The 22,248-nt window shown below is 40.1% G+C and overlaps 1 protein-coding gene across 12 annotated transcripts in view; it reads left to right on the forward strand.

Moving 5' to 3' along the window:
• Window positions 1-22,248, forward strand: part of BNC2 (basonuclin zinc finger protein 2) — a 436,262-nt gene that overhangs the window by 287,786 nt on the left and 126,228 nt on the right. For all 12 annotated transcript variants that reach the window (XM_082604098.1, XM_082604102.1, XM_082604103.1 and 9 more), the window contains one exon: window positions 17,293-17,528. In XM_082604098.1, coding sequence (XP_082460224.1) covers window positions 17,293-17,528 — 236 coding nt within the window. The remainder of the gene's footprint in view (window positions 1-17,292; window positions 17,529-22,248) is intronic.

The raw sequence follows: 22,248 nt of genomic DNA on the forward strand, positions 1-22,248 counted from the left end.
AGTTAACCTGTTAAGAGTGAGCAGATAGCCAAAGTGTTGTATAGGAAATATTTAAAGGAGTTACTGCCACAACTGTATGGACTTGTAAGCAGTATCTGTTAAGGGGCCCAGTAGTAAAGTTCCTCTCTCCTTGGAGCTGTTCCTTGATACACAGGGAAACCCCTCCTTTGGCCTCTAGGTCTCCCAGCCTGGTTGTATGGTCAGGTGATCCTACAAAAGCAAGTGCAAACCCAATTAATTGAAAGGACAGCCTTGCTGGGCCTTAAGTTCAATTGGCCACAGCATGCAAAGGCAACTGTAAACCTGGCTTTCCAAAAAGGAAGTCACCATTTTGGATCTGAGCACTTGAGATGTGGTTAGTCCCAACTGAGATAAGTTGTAAGTGTAAAGTGTACACTGAAATTTAGAAATGTAATCTTAAAAAAAGAAAGAATGTAAAATAGCTCATTGAGAATCATTTTTATATTGTCTACATATTGGTAAAATTTTTTACATATTGGGTTAGATAAAATATATTTTTAAAAATTAGTTTCATTGTTCATTTTTTGCTTTTGAAATGAGATTAGAGAAATTTAAAATTATGTACGTGACTTGAATTATATTTCTATTAGGCATGGCTGTTCTAGGTCCTCGGTGTGAGATAAATGTATTTGGAGGACTGAAGCTTAGGTTAAACTGGTTTGCTGGTAGAGTAGTTAAAGCTGGTGTGAGAATCCTAGAATCCCAAATTCCGGCTCCTGTCCTTCCTTGACTCAGTCCTTCGTGCTTTCACAACTGCTGCGCTATTGATCATGTCTGCTCTTTCCTCTGCCCTGGTCATCAGGGAAGCTGGACCTGTTCGCCCCCAGGAGCAATTAAGTATTACCTTCTGTATACTCTCAGAATACTTCACTGAGACCAGAAGGGTAGTATCTGTAATACTGATCCCTCCTCTTGCTTGGGACCTCAGGAAAAGCACTTCTTCTTCTCTGGGTGCTGATACCCATTGTAGCATCTCCCACCTGAGAGAACACATGGAACAAAGGCTTATGGAACCTCCTACGTGTATCTAAAAGTCTCTGATTCCTAATTGCTAGTTTCTTTTCCAGCAGCCTCTTCCCATTTTAAGTAGTAAGCATAGCCTGCAACCCCTCTGCCTTTAGTCCTGTTTCTGCATTTCTCTTTTTCAGCCCTCACTCTTTTTTCATCTCTGCTGTTTCCCCCTGTGTCTTCAGACAACAAAACAAGTGAAAGGTAGGTGGAAGATTTTAACAGCCTAACCAACCAAGAAGTAAATTTTAGAGAAGTTAAATTTGTTTGATCATTAACAGATGTTGGCAGTTTTGTTTTATTCAGAAGATGTGGTCTTGAGTGAAGTATTTTTCACTTCTATTTAGTAGTTCCTCAGTACTCCTTTGCCTGCAAAAATCTGAGGGTAAGAAATTCCCCCCTCCCCCCTTTTGGCTATTCATGTTTTCCACTATCAGTAAAAATTTAAAAACAAATCAACCTCTCACATAAAAGAAAACACCTGTTTGGCATGGAGAAATTGGCCAGGGAGGTCTTTTTCCCGACAGGCCAGAAGCGACCATCACAGGGCCCCTTATAAAAAAAAAAAAAAAAAAAGTCATTTTTTTTCTTTATTTCATGTGAGCATTGGCAGAAACTCTGACAAGCAGTTCTTCATATTTTATTATGTTCTTGTCTGCAGAATCTCTGTCAGGCAAAAACCTTGTCAGCGGAAAACCTGTCGTAGGATCAGAGGAGACAAAAACAGGTGTCACATAGGCAGTCAAAACTGAAGGAAAAAAGAGATTAGGCTAAAGAGAGAAAGGCAGACAATTACATTAATGCCATTGCTTTTATCTTATAGATGTGTGTTATTATCTCGGGGTGCTGAGTGCGCAATTGCCTCAAAGAAAAGTAGACAGGAGACAAGGGGAAACTTGATAGTTATTAGCTGAAGAGGCAGTGTGTCAAAGCTGGATGGGGTTCAAAGTTTTGCAAAGGAAAAAAACTGCAGGCAGCCAGCAACGGCTGTGTGGTTCTGCTTTCGGCTACATAAACCTAGTAGCAATCTAACATTTCGACTTGGAAACAGATCATAGAGAGAAAAATTAATGAAAGATCTCATTTGGAGGTTTTGGGGGTAGCATTTATCCTATAGACCATGCAACTGAATCATAATAGTTTCTCTCAAAATCTTGCCTCAATGTGAGACACGAAGACAGGCATTTGTCAGTTCAGCTGTGTTGTTTGGATATGTTTAAAACACCTATTATCAACACACTTTTAATTTTAAAAAGCTATTAAGAAACCCTTTTACTAAGTGTGAACATCTGTACGTGCAAGCTGTAAATTAGGAGATCACATATGTGTGCCTCAGTCAGAGACTAAATGAACTTGGCAAGTGTTTTCTATTACTGGTTTTTAAGTACAGTAAAATGTCTACAGGAACAATTGCTACATTTTAAAATTTGGATTTTTTTTTATTGTGCCTGTTGGTCCTGATTAATAGAACTTGTCTTCTAATCAGAAATTAGGGTAATTATCATTATCAAATTGGGTAACCAGGATTCACAGAGCTAACCAGTATCTGCCCCCTCTTTGTTCACATCATTTCAGGAGACTTCTTTTCTCAAAGTTTGAGCTTAATGAAATATTTGTGATGGTATATAATAGTTTCATTTTGGAAGTGGCTTAAACTCTGAAAGCTGTTTAGCCTTGTTGATAGCTTTTAGGTGTCAAAAGAACCAACTAGTAGAGAATGGGATGGTAACTTTAAGGCATTCCTCTCTGCTCAAGTGTACATCGATCATATTAATGGAAAAATCGGCAAGCGTTGCTTTAGTCCCTAACATTTTCTGATCATGCATTTAAAAATTGGTTAGTTTAGACTTTTCCTGAGACTGCCTTCTTAGCCCTTTTTTTATGAGCAAATCTTTATATAGAGGTCTTTTATCCCACCAGTCATAGATGCACAGCGGTTTGATACTTGATATATGCATTAAGCAAATCCAGCAATCCAGAAGAAAACACGCATCAGTGTCAAAAGTATGTGTGATAGCCCAGAGTTTTAAGGGATTACAGTGGGAGAAAAAAGATTGATTATAGATTTAGAATGAGACTTCAGGCTGACTTACTGGGAGAGGGAAGGAAAAATACTTGTGACACAAAGGTGACGTTCATTAAAAAAAAAAAAAAAAAAAAAGACCGAATATAATCATTTCTTTCTTTTAGGTATTTCCTACCAGGTGCTGGCTTTTTGTATCACTGCTCTCTCTCAGTTTTGAAATACTTCTTCACTACATGTGAAAGAGTTTAAAGCACATGTTCTATCAAAAATAAATATGCCTTGCATTTATAATGTTTCCATAGTGAAATTCTGATACAGATATATGCTACTTAAGGAAAATTAAGTCTTTAAAGTTAATAAATTGGGAGTAGGGTGATTATTCTCTTACAGAAGAATTCATTTTCTGTTTATTGAATAGAAGGATTCACATGTTCCGTTCAAGTAGCAGTTACTTTTAAAGGGGGTATATTTTGTAGTCAGTGTACATTTAATTCACTGATCTGTGAATTATATAAAGCAAGGTTTGTGTAGTCAACTTTCAGTTCACCTTGGGGACTAGAGATTGGATAGAACAGCAGCAGGAATAATAATAATCCCCAAACCTAGTTTCAGCAAGTAGATTCAGTTAGTCAATCTCTTCCTAGACTTACTGTCAAGTTTGCAGATTGCATTTGCTCTTTCCCTTTACCACCTTCTGATGGAGATGCATATGAGGAGAGACATGCCCCCAAAAGTGGGCCATGGAAGGAAAAGGAAGGAGGAAGAGAAGCAAAACCAAGGATCTGTTTAATCTCCTTGCCAGGAGAGTGAGCTTCTGAATAACCCAGTGTTGACAGTCTACTTTTACGTGTGCCTCCGTCAGACTTTAATGATTTCCAAAGTCTGTTGTGAGGACTTTATTATGCATAAGGCCACAGGGGGGAAATGCCAGTCAGTTTGAAATATTACCTAGATAGTCTCAAGTGGAGCTCAAATTCTACCCTGGACTAATTGTCGGTGTGTGTGTGTGCATATCCATACACACTCAAAGCTGCATGTCAGCCAGGGAACAATTAAAATCCGTAAGACAGTGGGAGCTCATTGGAGCTCCTTCTGGTCCCCCTTTCCTCCCTACAGTGTAGGATCACGTTCCTAATGGACCATAAGAGTGTTCATATACCTATCCCTCATGTATTAAGGCACAAGAAAAAAATCAGGCACCATTCACATAAGGCATATAAGATATAGTAACGTAACCAGGGTTTTTGGAGGCTTGGCAGAGGTGGTGGTGGTGGTGGTGTCGTTGCTTTTTTTTTTTTTTTTTTTTGACTTAAAAACACTGACACACTATTTGTTCAAGAAGAAAAATAAGCCCTTCACACAGAAGGGCTGACAGATTTTATCACCAGGCTTGGGGATCAACTCTTTCAGCTACGTATCATTCCTTTTCTTCTTTCCTTAAAAAAAAATTCTAAAAGCAAGCCGTCTCTCTCTTTGGTATTAAATATCCTAATTAATTCAGCCTTGACAGTTCCAGTTAGAAAGTTATGACTTAAATGGAACATGAGTTATTTTATACTTAATGTGCTCCCAGTTACACAGTTCTCTCCCCCCAAAAGTAGTGAATAAAATGTGCAGATCTAAATATTACTTCAAGTCGCGAGGACTTTTTCTCTTAGTAACAATCATGGTCCACCTTGCTGATCGATCCCCTGATTCACTAAAAAGTTTTTAATATGTTATCATTGCCATTTATTAATGTTCTCCCCCAGTGCTATGGCTTTTATTGGGAACTGGCTTACAACCTATGGGTGGGTTAAGGCTTTGCCCTGCGCCCTGATGCTCTTGCCTAGTAAGAGAGCTGAGTCTTATAAAGGGAAAGGATTGATGTTATAATGATTCCAAAGGGCCCCTTTATGATGAAATTCTAAATACGCAAAATCCCATTAAACCTGTAGAAGTTCATGGGCTAGCTACCTTGAAATGACATGTCATTATATTGGGTATAGTGTGCATATTATAAAGTATGGTATAATTGGAAATTATTGGTCATATTAGCAAGAATAAAGAGCCACCCACCCTTATAAATTCAGAGGTTATGGTCTGGGTACTTGAAGTAGGAAAGGGAACAATATTCTGATTATAAGTAATCAAAACTTAAAAATCTGCCCCCAGAAATTGCCCTAGTAAAATTCTGTCACTAACAATTGTTTTTATTCGACTCTTAAAGTAGTCATGGAAAGAATTCCATAAAACAACATTTAAAGACACACTGAAATGTTAACCTCTTAGAAATTAAAATAGTATTCTAGGACTCACAGCTCCTAAAAGCTGACCACTGATGCTATTATAATTTGGAATCCTAAGGGGAGTTGGGGCAAGTGACTGTAGTTCTTGAAACAATTAGCTTTGCAATTTAAGGCTCACTTGGCTTTCTCTCAAAATGAAAGAATAAGGCTTCTTTAATTTTTTTTTTACTTCTAAAATTGCTTCAAATTAGCATTTAAAAATTTAAAAATATCCAGGACAGGACTGGAAATTAGTGAAATAAAAGGCTTCCTTTTAGACCGTTTTCATACAAATTTTTAATTGTTTTACTCTGAGAAGTAGGTGGCTTTGAAAAATCATTCCATTTGGCTCACTTTTTATTTTATTGAATGGCTATAAGCTTCACACCGCCATGCCTGAACAACTATTCGATGGAATCCACTGGACATCAGGGCCAGAAGTATTTGAGCGTATTCCTGTGAAAACCACCTAAGTCACTTGAATTTGGCTTTTAAAGAAAGTTATGTTTTAAAAAAGTTGTGGAAAACTAAGAACTATAAACTATCACTGAGAGCCAATTTTCTAGGATCGGTGAAAAGCACTTTTATACTCCTACATTAAGAAAAAAATGTATCTGAATATGGTCTTATTTCTGTGACCTTCACAGAAAATATTGGAAGTGAAGTCTGTAGAATTACAGGTTTACATTTATTTTAATTTATTTGAAGGTTTGGGGAGTAATTCCTGTTATTAAAAATTGAAATAAAAAATAGTTATTCACATTTCATTTAATAGATGCAAGTTCTTTTATAACCACCCCTCACACACTGCCAGTACTATTTTATACATTTGAAAACTGAATTTTATAAAGGACATTACTTTGTTCTTTAAGTTAGCAGCGTAGTTAAAAGCATATATTACTTCACATTTATTCCATATTTTGCATTACATTTTATACTTATTTTACATTTACGTTACACGCTTACATTAATGAAGCACAGAAATTCCGGCTGTTGTCCTTATGGTGATTCTGTTCTTGACAGAAATGAGTTTTCTTCACACTGACTTGTGTGTATTTTTGGGTCTTGTGGCTTAGCCACCACTTTCCTTTGAAAAACCGTAGATCCTATCAAAGTGTTTATTGAAATTATATCCAGGCCTCAATTTCTCCTTTGTTTTATAGCCTGAAAATTACCAGTTTAAACTTCTGTTTCTGGCATTGTAAAGAAATCCAGGTAAATTATGTTCCCTCAGTAACCTAATTCACAGTTTAAGAAGCTCTTATTGTATGAACTTTTTTTTCTTTTTCTAACTAGTATCCATATTGTACAGTTAAACCCTTTTCTTTTTCCCAGTAAAATTCTGCATACTAAAAAAGAGGTTAATTTATCTGTTTGCTTTTTTTCTTTTCCTCCAGACCTTTTACAAAAGAAAAATAATCTTTTCTTTGTAGATGCTCTTCTTACCTTATTGTGTTGACTGTTCTCTGACCCCTTTCCAAAGTCTATACACTTGTCCCTTGGTATCCAAGGGATTTGGGTCCAGGACCCACACGGATATCATAATCCATGGATGCTCAAGTCTCTTATATAAAAACGCTGTAGTATTTGCATATAACCTATGCATATCCTCCCAAATCCACCATATACGTTCATCATCTCTAGATTACTTATAATACCTAATACAATGTAAATGCTATGTAAGTAGTTGTAAATGTAATGTAAAGGCTATGTAGGTAGTTGTAGGACATGGCAAATTCAAGTTTTGCTTTTTTGGAACTTTATGGAATTTTTTGTTTGTGAATATTTTCCATCCACGGTTGGTTGAGTCCATGGATCAGTACCCATGGATATGGAGGAGGACTGGCTCTACTATACCTTTTCCTATAGCAAGGAGACCATAGATCTAGCACATGGATCACAAACTTAGTGATCTGAACTATGATTCTCATAATGTCTATTCATTATGATGTGGTCTCTGCACCCTGGTATTAAGCTTGTTTTCTTTAATACCACTAGATCTCATACTGCTTTTACCTAGAAATCCATTGGATGCCCCCAAATAATGCTTGAAGTGGTAGGACAGGGAATAAATTATGCAACTTTAGTTAATTTCTGCTCAGCTAGCAGCCCCATCTCACTTCCTAAACTGCTGTAATTACCTACCCCCACTGTTCTCTAGAGTGTAAAAAGCAGAGGGGAGGGCTGAGAATGAGACGTGAGTGAAATTAAGAATTGGGTGGCACAGTGGAATCGAATCCTATCTTTACACACTAGCTGTGTTCATCCACTCAACAATATGAGGGCTGAACACCCTTGATTGATTATGTTTCAGATATGGTTGCTGAAGCTCTTATGATAAAATAGGCACAGAAGCGACCCAGTAAATGGGCACCATATACTTGGTATGTGCATGATTGGCTCACCTTAAGTGCTATCATTGTTGAGACAGTTTGCTCTTAGATGAGGGGACCTCTCCATGTTTTATAGAAAAGGAAAACAGAACTTGTGTGGAAGCTGGAAGAAAAGGATAGTTAAAAAAATAAAGAAAGAAAGAGGAAAGGCCCTTAATGAACAGCACTGAAAATTTGAAACATGTAGCTCAGCAGGTGGAACCCTGCTTGTCTCTCCAGCCTCATCATGAGCTACTCTCCCTTGTTCACGTCCTAGCAGAAATGGCTTTGCCTGGAACACCCCATCCCTAGCCCTGTTTAAATTATGTTCTCATGTCACATACCCAGTTTGTAATACTGTGTGTTAATGTGTATTTTTTTAAAGTCTGCTTTCCTCACTAGTTTTGTTAGAAAGGCAGTGGGCAGCTCACTTTTGTTGGAACAGAGAGCCATGTTAGAGGGTTATTAGGCTGGAAAGTAGTAAATCAGTCTTTCCAAGGTCTTCTGACCCAGGTTAAGAATTTGGGGGCTGGGAGGGTAGGGCTGGAACATGACTGGAAACTTTTGAGCAGAAAAGAGTCATATTCTAAGCAGTCTTTTGAGAATACTGACTTGAGAACTGACTCTGTTCTTTCTGTATTACACCAGAGAGAGCAGAGGCAGACCACACCACACCAGACCAGCCAGGAGTCGCTTGCAGTAGTGGACTTAGGAGGGTCTAAAAGCCTCTACTGAAGTGGTAGAAGTTAGGCCAGAGAGGAGGGTTAGACCCAGGGGAACTGCAGTGGAGACATTTACGGGGACTAGGTAGTCAGAGATAATTTTGAGTGTTCATGCTATATAAAGTTCAGTGAGAAAAACAACAACAAGATAGAAATTTGTAACTAGTGTGTGACCCTTAACTACATAAAATTATGGACTGAAGAAAAGTAGATGCAGCTACATCAACATGTAGACAATAGTGCCTTTGGTTGGTGGGATTATGTATGACTGTCTTCCGTTTGTTTTTCTTTGTCTCAAATTTATATTTTTTCAATGAGCTTCTATGACATATTCAGTCAAAAAAATCACAACAAAAAAGATTTGTTTTCAAGCATTTTGGCCTAGTTTATTGGGCTTACCTTTCACAGCAGTCGGGGTCACAATTACATGTTTGGAGTTGAGGGCACAGAGTTTGGGTAGAACTCAACTTACAGGTTAGGGATGGCCGGTGTAGTACAGGAGTAGTTGGATTCCTAGAGGCAGGTGATCACAGGTGGGCAGCTGGAGAGGCAGCTCCTCTGGAATCTTGATGGGTCTCCTGCATCTCAGTTGATTTCCAGTCCAAATCCTCCAAACTTGAAAATCTCAGTCATCCTGTAACCCTGACTCATCTTCACTCCAAGCATCTGTTTTCTTCCCCGTACTTGTTAGCTTGGTCTTGATTCTTTGTTCTCCTTTTCTTTCTCCTTGTACTAAGGTAGTGGTCTTCATGCTGTTGTCTTGCCTGCCCCCAAAAGAATTTTGAAAACAAAGTTCCATCCTAACATTTTCATATGCTAAGTAACTTGCCAAGGTCATGCAGCAAGTTGGTGGCAGAGCTAGCATTTGAACCCTTGAAGTCTAGCCCTAGAAACTCTGTCCTTAATCTGGAGGATAGCAAGCACTCTTGAAACACTGGGAACTTTAAATGATTGTTCTAAGTCATTATTTTTCTCCTTAACTCTTGTTTCCAGTTCACTGTCCCCAAATAACATTACCACAAATGAAATCATACGTTCACTGCAAAGTCTTTTATCATTCATGTCTGCAAGGAAAATTAAGAAAATAAGATAATATATCCATAAATGGAAATTGTACTGTTTAATTTTGATCAAGAGGAATAAAATCAAAGCAATGTAAATATTACATATTTTCATAATTTATTAAACATAAAGTAGATTTTTGTCAGAAATGCATCTGTCAATAAAATGGATAGGGCAATAAATGTTTTTCTTCCTAGATTAGTTCATGTATCAATAAATGAATAGTACTTATTGTAAGAAAGAGGAAAGGTACACTATCGGTTCCTTCCCCATTTTTGCAGATCTAAGTGCTCAGACACCTGTTCACATGAATACGTGGGACTAGGAACTTTATCACATTGTCATTCGGTTCTTAGAAATCATTTCAGATTATGTGCCAACAATTACACAGTGATCAGTTAGTTTCTCTTTGTTTCATCCACCTTATTACCCCAATGTTGTTAGAGTCATTTACTTTTTCAATTTCTGGAGAAGGACATTAACAAGACAGAGCAAATGCCAATTTATAAACTTAGCTGTTAGTCTTTCACTTAGAGGCATATCATTTATTCTTGTATACACCAAAAAGACTGAGAAAATTAAAATACTGTGTTAGTTATTCAAATGACTTCTGCAGTATATCTTTTTTTTAAAGGTGATAACTTTTATTACTGCATATTTAGCTTTCTTAATTGATGAAAATTTCCACTAGTGCTCATGGTCAAATCAGGCTGCCAAATCAGGCTGAATTATCATTGGGAAAAAAAAATGAACTCACATTTCAATTCAAATGAATGTATTAATATGCATTTTGAGAAAAGTTGTAAATAATCAATAAATTATGAACTGCAATTCATAGGATAGTTTGCTTAAAACAGTCGAATAAAATGTGGAGCTAATAAAATTAATCTATTAAGTGTACAATAGAAATGCTATTTCTCATTACTTAATTAGTAATGATGCACTATAATGTATAACTTAAGATTTTTATGAAATGAGGAGTATGTTAAAAGTCAGGGTATTACTTTGATAATGATTGTGTGTATCACAATCTGGTGTTGGACTTTAGGAACAAAGTAGACAAGAGCCATATTTTATAAAAACATGGTCAAACTTTTAATGTGTTTAATGAAAGGAGTTATATACTGCTAAAAATTAAGTGCTTTGGCATTTAGGTCATAATTTAATTTTATTTCTATTAACAGGATGTAGACATATTCAAAACTTTATAAGATGAAAATGATTAATCATAACAAATAAATATTTTGATAGTATTTGATTAAATGGGTAGTAACTACCTTATTAAATGATGAACATTGTTTCTGAATTTCTATAAAATTCCTATCCACGGGTTTTATGCAGTGCATCTTCCAAATTTCATAGGTCTGGGAAAATATTCAAACTGAATTTAAAAGAGTGGGCATCACATGTGCTCGGGGGCTTTGTTCCCCAGGTGATGACACCTCCTGGGAATGAGTATCAGGAATAATTGAAAAGAATGGAAGGAAAAGCCATTTTCAGCATTAGACACTTTTGCTTTGCGCTCACAGGATACTTCCTAAAAAGTGATACGTTATTAAATAGGAATGCAAGAGGTGAGTGCATGACTGTTGCCCATTTTACATAATGTCTGAATTCTGAATACTCCAGCATAGACCCGAATGTCAGGTTCTAGCTACCCTTTACTTGTATATGCATAATCAGGGAAAGAGGGCCCTTTTCCAGGTTCTTGGTGTTTTATTAATCCTTAAAGAAGGCTTCACAAAGTGATTCAAACTGACCACTATTTTGACACCCAGGAGAGCTTTACACCCTGCGCCAGTGCACTGTATAAGTCACGTCAGAGTTTTGCCTTTATTTGGTAAAGGAAAAAAGGGTATAGTTTTCACAGGAGAATTGGGGATGGATAATCTGCATGAACAGGCGGGCCTGTTCTCAGGGGGATCAGTTTTAGGAAAGAGTAAATATGGGATTACAGGATCTGGAAATTGAGTCCCCATGTCTGTGTATCTCTGAAAGGCCGGTGCATACCCCAGGTTTAGGCAGATCATCATTTGAAGTCCACTGAGTCAGGGCGTCACCCAGTGGAGTATTGCAAACATTTCTTACCCTGTTCACTTAACTCGTAAGTTATCCTGCCTTCTAACTCATCTCTGTGGTTTTCAGTGGCATGTATTGTAGGCGTGTATGTCAGCATCACCTGTGGTAATTTTTCACCCAAACCATGACCATCTCCCTCTCGACCCTTCTTCCTTAGGGGTTGTGGCTCTGTGGCCATGTGTCCCCAGCTGACACCTATTGCTTTAAATAAACTTCTGGACTCTCGTCAGAGTTTTACATCTAAAATTATAAGTCATTTTCACCTTATAAAATGTTTAATATTTTCTATATCCTATTAACCAGAAATAAAATTATATTATAACCTTTCCACAGGTTTTGGCCTGCAGTGTTAAGGTTTCTTACAGACTGCCCATCTGACTTTTCTGTATTTATCTTCAACTCTTTTGCTGCAAGCCTGACACATTCTTTGGATATTCAGTTCTCTTACACACACCTCATTAGCGCAGTGGTTCTCAAAGTATTGTCCCTGGCCAGCAGCATCAGTGTCTTGTGGAGACTTGTTAGAAATGCCCATTCTTGGCCCCCACCCCTGACCCAGTGAATCAGAAGCTCCAGGGGAAGGTGGCCCAGCCATCTGACCTGTGTTTTAACAAGCCCTTCATCTGATTTTGAGGCACATAATGTTTGAGAACCCCTGCCTTAGTTCCATCTACCTGGACTGTCCTCCTCCTTTCTCGCTTGCTGATGTCTTACGAGTATTCCATCCCGGCGGAGTGGCCCTCTCTTCTGTGTCCTACAGTACTTTGTCACATCGCTTTTACAGCAAAGATGACTTTTGCATCTGCATGCAGTACCTGCCTTGGTGATAAGTTGTTAAGTGCCAGTGAATAAATGCATGTATGCATGGATGAAGGAGACAAGCAATTTAGGAGGAATGGTGTTCAATAAGGTCAGCTGCTATGGTGAGATCATGGAGAAGAATGAAGGGAAAAGCGATTGGATTTTGTAGTAAGGCAGGTGTTGGTGACCTTTGAAGCCTCAGCAGAGTGATGGGCAGGAAGCCCAGATTGTTGGGAGTTAGGGACTTCCAACATGATGAAGGCTTGCACGTTTCCAGAGTTGCTTATTGACTGTTTATCTGAACGTGTGGTAGAAACAGAATTTCTTGGGAGAAATAACTAAGTGACCTTAGGCCAGTTACTGACCCTCATGGAACCTGTGATCTCCGAATAGGCAGTAATAGTAATACCTTGTGTTTTAAGTTTTTTAAAGGATTAAACGAGATTATTGTAACCCTTTAGAATGATGCCTAATATTTAGTTAGTACTTAAATGGTCATTTCCTTTATTCCCCTTCCCCATACAACAATAATTTTTATTTATTAATGTTGTTGATGGCATCCATCACCCTTTGGAAATTTATATGAGATATGAATTGTTCAGGATACCCTCATTCCAGTCACTGGAGAAATTGTGAATTGCATTTGGCCTGGAACTAACATACCTTGTTGAACCACTGACAGCTCCTTTGAAATACATGTTATCTAATTGGAAGGACACCCCAAAAAAGTAGTTGTCTTAGTTAAGGCTCTTTTAGATACAAATTACAGAATCCTACCTCAAGCAGACATAGAAAGGGAGAAGGGGAGAGAGAGCTTTTGTTGACTTGTGTAACTGAAAATTCTGGGAGGGTCCCACCCTCAGGCACTGCCATATCTGTATCTTCTGGATCAAACAACATTGTCAGTCCTTAGTCTTTCTCAGACCATCCTGTGGCTCAGCTGTCCTCCATGTGACTCTCATTCCCAAGCATATTTGCCAGCTACAAATTTCAAGAAGAGGGAAGAACTCCCTAGTATTTCTAACTGAAAGCCTGGATTCAATATCACTCTTTAGACTTAGGTCACTTGCCCATTCTTAAACTGGTTGTTTTGGCCAAGGAACTGGGAGGTACTGGTTTTCCAGGCCTGGCTTCAGGAATATTCTGTTCTATGAAATAAATGGTACTGAGTGTAGGAGAAAAGGGGTTCCCTGAAGGGAAATCCAGTTTCTGTTCCCAGAATGAAGGGGAGGCACAGCAGGCGAAACAATTGATATCATATTATTGTATAGACAAGTGCTTTTCAAACTGTGCTTCTGGGAACTCTAGGGGTCCCACTGAGATGCTTAAACAGGAGGAAGGGAAGAAGAGAGTAACGCGTGGTGGGAAGTTGTCAAATTCATGCTCACTGGAGCTTTATTAAGAGTAGCTTCACTTTCTTTCTTTTTTTTTTTTTTTTTGCGGTACACGGGCCTCTCACTGTTGTGGCTTCTCCTGTTGCGGAGCACAGGCTCTGGACACGCAGGCCCAGTGGCCATGGCTCACGGACCCAGCCGCTCCGCGGCATGCGGTACCCTCCCGGACCGGGACACGAACCCGCATCCCCTGCATCGGCAGGCGGACTCTCAACCACTGCGCCACCAGGGAAGCCCCTCATATATTTTTATACCCAATTTCTGGCTAAGATTTCATTTGAAAGTGGAATTTTGGCAATACCATTGATATAGGGCAATTTTAGCAGATGGTTAGGTCCATAGCTCATAAAGGTAGATGACCATCATTTCCCCACTCCATCCTGCGGAACCAGTTCTTGCCCTACCTTTCCTTCGTTCCCACTGGCCCAACTCATATTCCTAACCCACCTGGGATCCAGACTTGAATCCCCCAGTCAGACATAGGAAGAGCATGACATTAGGCAGAAGTCCAGTTCTCAGTTTACTGTTATTATGACAGTTTAAAAATTGTTACTTAACCTTTTGCCGACCAAGGAGACGTCCCCTCCCAAAGCTGTTGTCAACTTGGTGACGCAGTACAATCCAGCAGTTATAAAGCAGAAAATTTTGATTCATTCAAGAAATTTGACCGAGCATAATCTTTGATGATATGTTTATGCTGAAATTTGCAGTTGACATCTGCAAGCTGAGCAGTTTAATTTTTCAAGCCTTCCTCTATGGCTCATCCCCTAGGTAACTGCTGCTTAAATCACACCCGTGGGGCTTTTTCCTTATCAACTATTGACTTTCTTTAACTGTTTGGCCCGCCCCTTCATTTTCCATATCAGAGCCCAAAATGTAGCCAGTTACCAGTTGTGTAAATAAAGTTTTATTGGAACACAGACATGCCCATTAGTTTAGTTTAAGTCTGCTCTGTTTTCCCTCTATAGTAGCAGAGGTGAGTAGCTGTGAAACACGGAGCATGGCCCATAAACCTAAAATATTTACAGTCTGGACCTTTACAGAAAAAGTTGTTGACCTCCACTGTATATTTATGTGGCCTATTTATTTATGTGTATTCCTACTTCTTGACATGTGGCATGCTAAAGAATCAGTAATGTCCTTTTAATACTCTCACTCTCTGGTGGTCTCACAAGCATATATAGGGAAATACTTTTGCTTTTACCTGTTCCACCTGTGCTCTTTCAACTCTCTGAACAACTTCTTTTTGTTTCTGTGCCCTCAACAGTTTAGTCCTCTTCATCTTCTAAAACTTCCAGCCCTTTTTAAGGAGTGAGAGGGAGAGGGGTGACAGCTTTCCTCCTGGCCCTAGGACACACTGGTGCACACACCTGCGTATACTTAATGCATAGATACAAGGTGCCGAACACACGGACAAAAATCAGGTTTGGCGTCATTTTATTTCCCCTCTACTCATCCCTCCCAGTTTCATATCTGTTGTGGTCACAGCAGTATATTTTGTGAAGAAGTGCTTGACATGGGCCAGGAAGATTGATAAAGGGAAACGGAAGAGGAGATTTCCCTCGACCTGGATGCTGGATTTCTGTAAGCAGAGCAGCGACTCATCAGAAGGCTGAGTAGTTAAGCTGTACTTGAAGAAAAACAGGGATAATAATACCTCTTTCCTGCATTTTTGCTGTCTAAATGCCCTGTGGAGTGAGAGAAGACTTCAATCCCTGGGCTTGTGAATCCCTTATCTTTCCCAAACGTTAAATTAATTTTTAAAGCTATTTATTCAAAGTTGACTTAACCACTAGAATAGGAAAGATCAGACAAATCAGCTGCAAGAAATGAAGTATGAGGAAACCCGAACTCTTTGACAAAGTATTCCTGGGAGTAAATGTGTTGAATGAAGCCAGCGGGTAAATGATAAGGGCCTTTACACTGTGGATGTAAGAAGGCAATTTATCAAGAGTACATGAACTCTCCCGTGACCACAAGTCAGGAGGAAACGAGAGTGGAGGAGGAGCCCTAAAAAAATACACTTGAAATACTAAAAAGCGTGAGTGTGTGCGCGCGTGCACTTTTAAATACGCACATTAATATGCAGAAATACCGGTGTATTAAAAGAGGAGCTGCTCAGAGTGTACACGTAACGTACAGCAGCCTGTGCTGTTGGGGGAGAAGGTATTAAGAATGGTTTCGAGCTTGCAGAAACCTTGGGTGCTTGCAGGTAGAGTTAGGATTTGAGCCTGGTGGTTGTTGTCTGATACCCATTTGCCTGACTCATGAGATTAGATGACCGTCTTTCAGGCTCACGTGTTTATCTCTTTTAATCTTCAGAAGGTCATGTGTGTAATTCTGATAGTTGGTCTAATGCTTTTGTGTTCTCTTCAGGAGTTCAAAGCACTTCTCATTCATTATCTCATTCATCTTTTCAGCATCTCTTTGAGCCCTGTAGGTGAGACAGCACTATCTTAATGGGTCACTTTAGAGAAACTGAGGAAAAATGTCCTTACATTATCTGCAGTAGGGGTCCCGGTAACTCAGATAAGGATGAGGATGAGAATGTATGGCCTTATCTTGGCTTTCAGAGCTAGGGAGAAGAGATGTGATTTCTTAGATTTGAGGAGGAAAAAAGCCTAATTGTTGAAATATTAGTTCCACTAAAAATATTTACTCTGAGAATGGTCATCCTCAGTTTTCTGCGCTGAAATGAAGCAGCTGAAATACACAGAAATTCTCGTGCTTTGATTGTAGTCATTTTTTTTCCAGTTTCATCTCATACTGAGCCCTTGTCAGAGCTGTTAATAAAATACCTAATTATGATTTGAATTCCTTTTCTTGTTTGTTTGTTTCTCCTGGATAACTTTTAGAGAACACTGAACTAACAGGTAAACAGCAAGAGGGGAATTTAGGAGAATTAAGTCTTGGGATAATTCCCCTTAGCTAATTCAGCTTTGAGGTAAATGACTAGTCCCCCCACCCAGAGGTCAGCTTTCCTTATTCCCTCCGAGTTAGTCCTTTTTCCCCTGTAAGTCTAAAGAACACCTTTCTTTTCCTCTTCAAACCATCCAGGTATCATAAGGGGTGAATCTTATTCAGAAAAACGATGTTGGTTGAGCCCACTCTTGTGGCCGAGTTGGCAGTTGTGTGTGTGTTCCTTCTTTTGGTGCGGGAGGGGAATACCGTGGTAACTTGGGTTGAACCATAGTTCAATTAGCAAATTAATTAGTCAGGTTTTTAGCGCCAGCCACAGTCATTTAGAAACCTCCTCAGTGGCTCTCTTCCTGAAAGCCAAATGTATTTTGTATTTGCTGTCGTCTGCAATTTATAAACACACGGAATCCAAAAAAACAAACAAACAAAACCGGGAGGAGGTGGGAAGAGCACTGTTTACATTGCACAGTCCTGCTGAGACATCTGTGATTATGATCCAGCTATTAGACATGGAGCCCCCTGTAACTTCCGGTAACTCGTTTCTCCTTTCTTTGTCTCTGCCCTCTCCTTTTTATCTCTTTATTCCCACCTGTCCCTGGACCTCTGGCGGGACCACCGCAGCCTTGGATAAGCTCAGCACGCAGCACCTCTACCACCCCACCCAAGTGGAGATCGTGCAGTCCAACGTGGTGTTTGACATCAGCAGTCTGATGCTCTACGGGACGCAGGCGGTGCCTGTGAGGCTCAAGATCCTGCTGGACCGTCTCTTCAGCGTCCTGAAGCAGGAGGAGGTGCTGCACATCCTGCACGGCCTGGGCTGGACCCTGCGTGACTACGTCCGGGGGTACATCCTGCAGGTAGGGGGAGGACGTCAAGCCGGTGTCGGGGGCCAGCTGGAGAAGGGCTGGGGTAGGAGCCGTCGGCAAACCTGCCCTCCTTCCTGCCCCTCACAGGCCCGGGCATGCACACCCCATTCTGGTTAACGTGGTCCTTTTGGCGGGCTGCTCAGGGAATTGGAAGAAAGGAGCTGTGGGCCAGCGGGCCGGCATCCGGCCTCAGTGGTGAACGTTAGAAAGGAAATAGTGGCCTGTTGCCTAGGGTTGCTCTGTTTGCATTCCTTTGAATTCAACTCCCTCTCTCTACAACGCGGGCCTCCTGGCTTCCCCAACAGGCCTTATCGAAGCCCTACTAAAAGGGAGGGTACGGAGGTGGGTGATGGGTGTGTGAAAATCTGAAATTGCACTGCATCTGGGTTTCGTAGGGCTCGTTCTCACGCTTACTTGCTAGGTTTGGTATTTTCTTGGTTGTCTCTTCTCTGTACCCTAACCATTTATTGCTTCTTCATCCAAGTCAAAGGAACAACTCTGTAAACTCCCTGCTTTTGTAATCAGTAAACCCTCACATTCCAAAACATGCAAACCTGGTTGTAGATTTGGCCTTCACAGCACCTGTTCCTCCAGCTTGAGCCCCTCCTGTGTGTCAGGGGCACTTCCGGTCTGGTAAGAGTCTTGAGACTTTTCCGAAGGGCCTGCAGCCTCCACTCCCCATGCCCCCAGCCTCCTCGCCTTTTCCATCATTTTTTGCCGTATGTCATGAGTCATTTTGCATTGTGTACTTTGCCTCTGAAATGTTTTTATGGCCATCTGTCTTCCCACGACCCTTGAAGGGTAAATGTTGAAAGCAGCATGTTGGGAGACCCCAGGATCCAAAAAGACTACACTGGACGATGAAGAAATACTCCCTCCTGCCACAGGAGATCACAGTCGGAGAAGGTAGAATCTGAAGTGATGTTTTGAAATTTCTTATGGGGGATAATACCAGGAGAATTGACCCATTCAAAAAAAAATTTGGTTTTGGCTCTGCCAGCCTTGTTGATTGCCCGAACCACCCTGTGTTGTGTGTGAGGCTGCCAGCTTGGTATGTGATAAGTTGAGGAGAGGGCCTTGAGTCTCGCCCTGGCTTTAACCTGGCGTGAACACACACTCGCTCCTGTCGTTCTCCTGTGTGGTACCACCAGGTATTAGCCAGGGCGAGCGGACGAGGGATGCTGAGTGGACATAGAGAAAGGGGGAAGGTAGGATCACCCGCCTGCTCCCGTGACTGCTTTAGTTAGCAGAGAATCATTTCGTAGTGAGATGTCAACTTGGAAGGCATAGGGCATTTGGCCCTCAGAAGATGAGATGGTGCTATAATGGGAATAATTATATATTACGTTTTCAGTTTATACAAGACTTTCACAAGCATTCTCTCATTTGCCCCAGGTTGGGGACGTTTCAGTGGGGTGAGTGGAAAGTTAAGTCCTGGGTGATCAGGGGGTCCTGAGGCGGTGCAGGATCCAGGAGGAAGGGGCCAGGAAGAACAAAGCATGGAACCAGTTCCACAATCCCTGCTTAGGCCAATCTGGAGACACACACAGTGCCACGTCTTTCTACAGTTGTTTCCACACATGATTATTAATGTCCATTTGGGATGGGTTCTACCCTGCAGGAAGGAACAAACCTCTTGCAGATTTCTGAATGGCACTGTCAGCTTGGCTAAGCACTCCTTCTTTTATAAAGTGTAGGGTAGTACATGCCCTGACCTCGTCACATCTTTACTGCCTCCAATGCAATGCTTCGTTCTGTCACCAATGCTGTATTTCAGTTCCATGTGTCTATTTTTGCCTGAGATAGCTGGACCGTACACATGATCTCTTACTGTTGAAACACGGAGATACGAGCATGACTGTGATTAATTGCCATCGTAACAACCCAGTGTCCCGTAGCATTTTGATGGCAGTAAATACAGAACTTGCTTGTTGTTCTGTGCTGTAGTCCTAATGTTCTGCCTTGAACGGTGCCTGTTCTTTGTTTTACTTGAAATTATTACTTAAGGGTTCATTTTTTCTCAGCATTTCCACATAACTGTAAGATAGGCATAGAAAATGTACTCCATATTTAGTTTTGTGTGAGGGCCTAGGATTTAAAGATACAAAATTACAAGAGAAATTAAATTTCAGAGGAAAATTCAACAAAACCACAAACTAATATTTATAGTCTCTTATTTTGGGGTGAAATACTGCCTAATAAAGAACACTGTCACTTATTGTGATAATTACTTAATTGCAAAATTATAATTAATTTTCATTAATGTCTTAGAGATTTTGAGAAAGTCTCAAATTTAATATAATCTGTTTTCTACACTCAGGTCTGAAACTGACGTTTTGAGAAAATCATAGATGATTTTTATATTCGAGGAACACTGGGTTTCGTTTCTGTCTTGTTTTATTGGTAGTACTGATGTCATGGATTTTATTTAAATGATGCTTTTTGTCATTCAGCATTTATCATCTACTTGTTTCTTGTGAAAACAATTCTTGGTTTAGGAAAAAAGCAAGAGGTTGAAGGACACACTACTGTTATTTATATAGTGAGAAAATGCTCATTTCATTAAAAAAAAATAAGCAAGAGCTAGACTATAGAAATAAACCTTTTTTCTCTAAAGCAATGTTATTTGATTATTGGCCAGTACTTTTAAAATTATATATGGTAATGATAAGGTATGCTCAGATGACTTTGAATATAATTATATGTAACGTTTTTGAGCAGGTAGACTATAAAATGTGCGTCCAAAGGTTGTGGAACCCTATAATGCACGATTAGTGTACAAGTCATTTTATCTGGCTGAAACTCAATTGTCTTGTAGCCCTCAAGGCATCAATTTTAGCATTATTGCTCTCAACAACAGTATATTGAATATTATGTCAGTTAGAGGAGAATAATTATCAAGGCAAGTTAGGGTGGCTGTTAGTCTTACCACATATTGACTTGGTTAGCAGCTGGCTATAGATTGTGTTACTGGGCAAATGAAGATGTACAGTAAGTTGAACTGGTGAAGCCAGGATATTAATTTAACTCTCTCTGGGCCCAAACCTACATCCCTGATGTATAAACACAGCCACTTCTGGTTTCAGAAATAGTTTTGAATATAGAAGAATAGCAGTGTCTGATCTGATTTTGAACTTTTGGTTTTGAGGGGAAAGAAGAGCTGGCCGTTCAAACCTATCCTTTGCAGGCATGTTTGAAGAGGTTATTAAAAGAGAAAGGGAGATGATTGTGGTGGCACAGATTTATTTGGGGCTAGCAATATTTTCCAAGGGTCCTGTACTGTTTCTATAAAAATTGCTTTTCACTTATATGATTATCTGTGTGATTCATAAGCTAACCAGCTGGCTGTAAAATGCAGAGCAAGACTTGGACTACAGTGACTTAAGAATCCAGGTAGTATCTTAAAGGTGAAGAACCCAGTACTCTCCTGTGTACCAATTAAAGTGTTCATTCAGAAAGTATCAGAAAAGTGAAGTAAATTTTAGGCATTTTCTCACAAAACAGAAAAAAGGAGGAAATAGGCAATTTGATCCTAAAAAGCAAACTGTAACGGAACATGAGATATTTTTTTCTGCTGCTGCAGAGTTGTTCGTATTTCAAGTCTACATCTCACAGTACGTTTATTGACAGTGAATAAAAGCAGTGTCCTGTTCTTTCCCCATTTTCCTTGTCTTTGGCCTAGGATATAAGAATATAGGTGATTATCATTGTTGAATTTAATCATTTAAAAATCAAGTGTTCACACAGTCTCTTTGCAGTTTGAACGTGTAACTGACTTGCCTGGGTTCATACGCCAGTCCATCTGTGGCAATCTCCTCCTTTGCAAATGAGTCCTGCCAGAATTCAGGGAACCGTATCAGACACTCTGAATAATTAGCTGAGGTGCCAGCAGCCTGGTGAGAGGACGAGCAGTGATGCACATTTCAAGTCACCTGTGTCTTGAAACAATCAGAACTAATAGAACAATCAACACTCTAGAGGAACATTTCCCAGAGTATCCTGGGTGCATTTGTCTTCCGGAGATCCGACCTGAGCATTAGGCGGACCTACACCCTGGATCCTTTCCTTAGAGCCTAGTGATAACATTAGCATAATAAAGGCTCTGAGAAGTTGGTTTCTGAGAATAGATAAGTAGCTTCCACCAACCTTGCCCGCTTCATAGCCTCTTCCTGTGAAGCTCATCAGAAGTCTTCCATTCCTGAACACACTCAACTCTTCTTCAACTTAGGGTGCGTGCATGTGTGGATTCTTCTACCTGGACTCCCCTACTCGTCTCTCCACATGGGCAATGCCTTGTCCTTTAGGTGTCCACCCACTTTTTCACGGAGACCTTTTCAGTCCAGCTTAACCCATGTAGGTCTTTTCTCATGTGGCTCTATCTCAGGATTCTGTATCCCTCAAGCTCCAATACAATTTAAAATCAATCAACTGTTAAAATGTTTTTTTTCCTGGCTTCCTCACTCGGGAATGCCACAGAGGCAGGGTACTCAATAAGTACTTGTTAAATGAATGGGTAAAGAACCCTGCTTCACTTGATGTAGCTTGACATTTCACCATGGAACCCATGGTATATCTAATGACTTCAGTTGGTCCAAGGGCCCTTAGTCTTTCTTCAGGTGTCCTGGGGACCAAAGGCTGTAATAGCAGCTGGGCCATTGAGGGCAGTAAAAAGAGAGGCAGAAGCTCCCACACACACCCCCTAGCTAGTGGT

The sequence above is a fragment of the Mesoplodon mirus genome (assembly GCF_964341445.2).
Source record: "Mesoplodon mirus genome assembly, chromosome: 1".
NCBI classification, from domain to species: Eukaryota; Metazoa; Chordata; class Mammalia; order Artiodactyla; family Ziphiidae; genus Mesoplodon; species Mesoplodon mirus.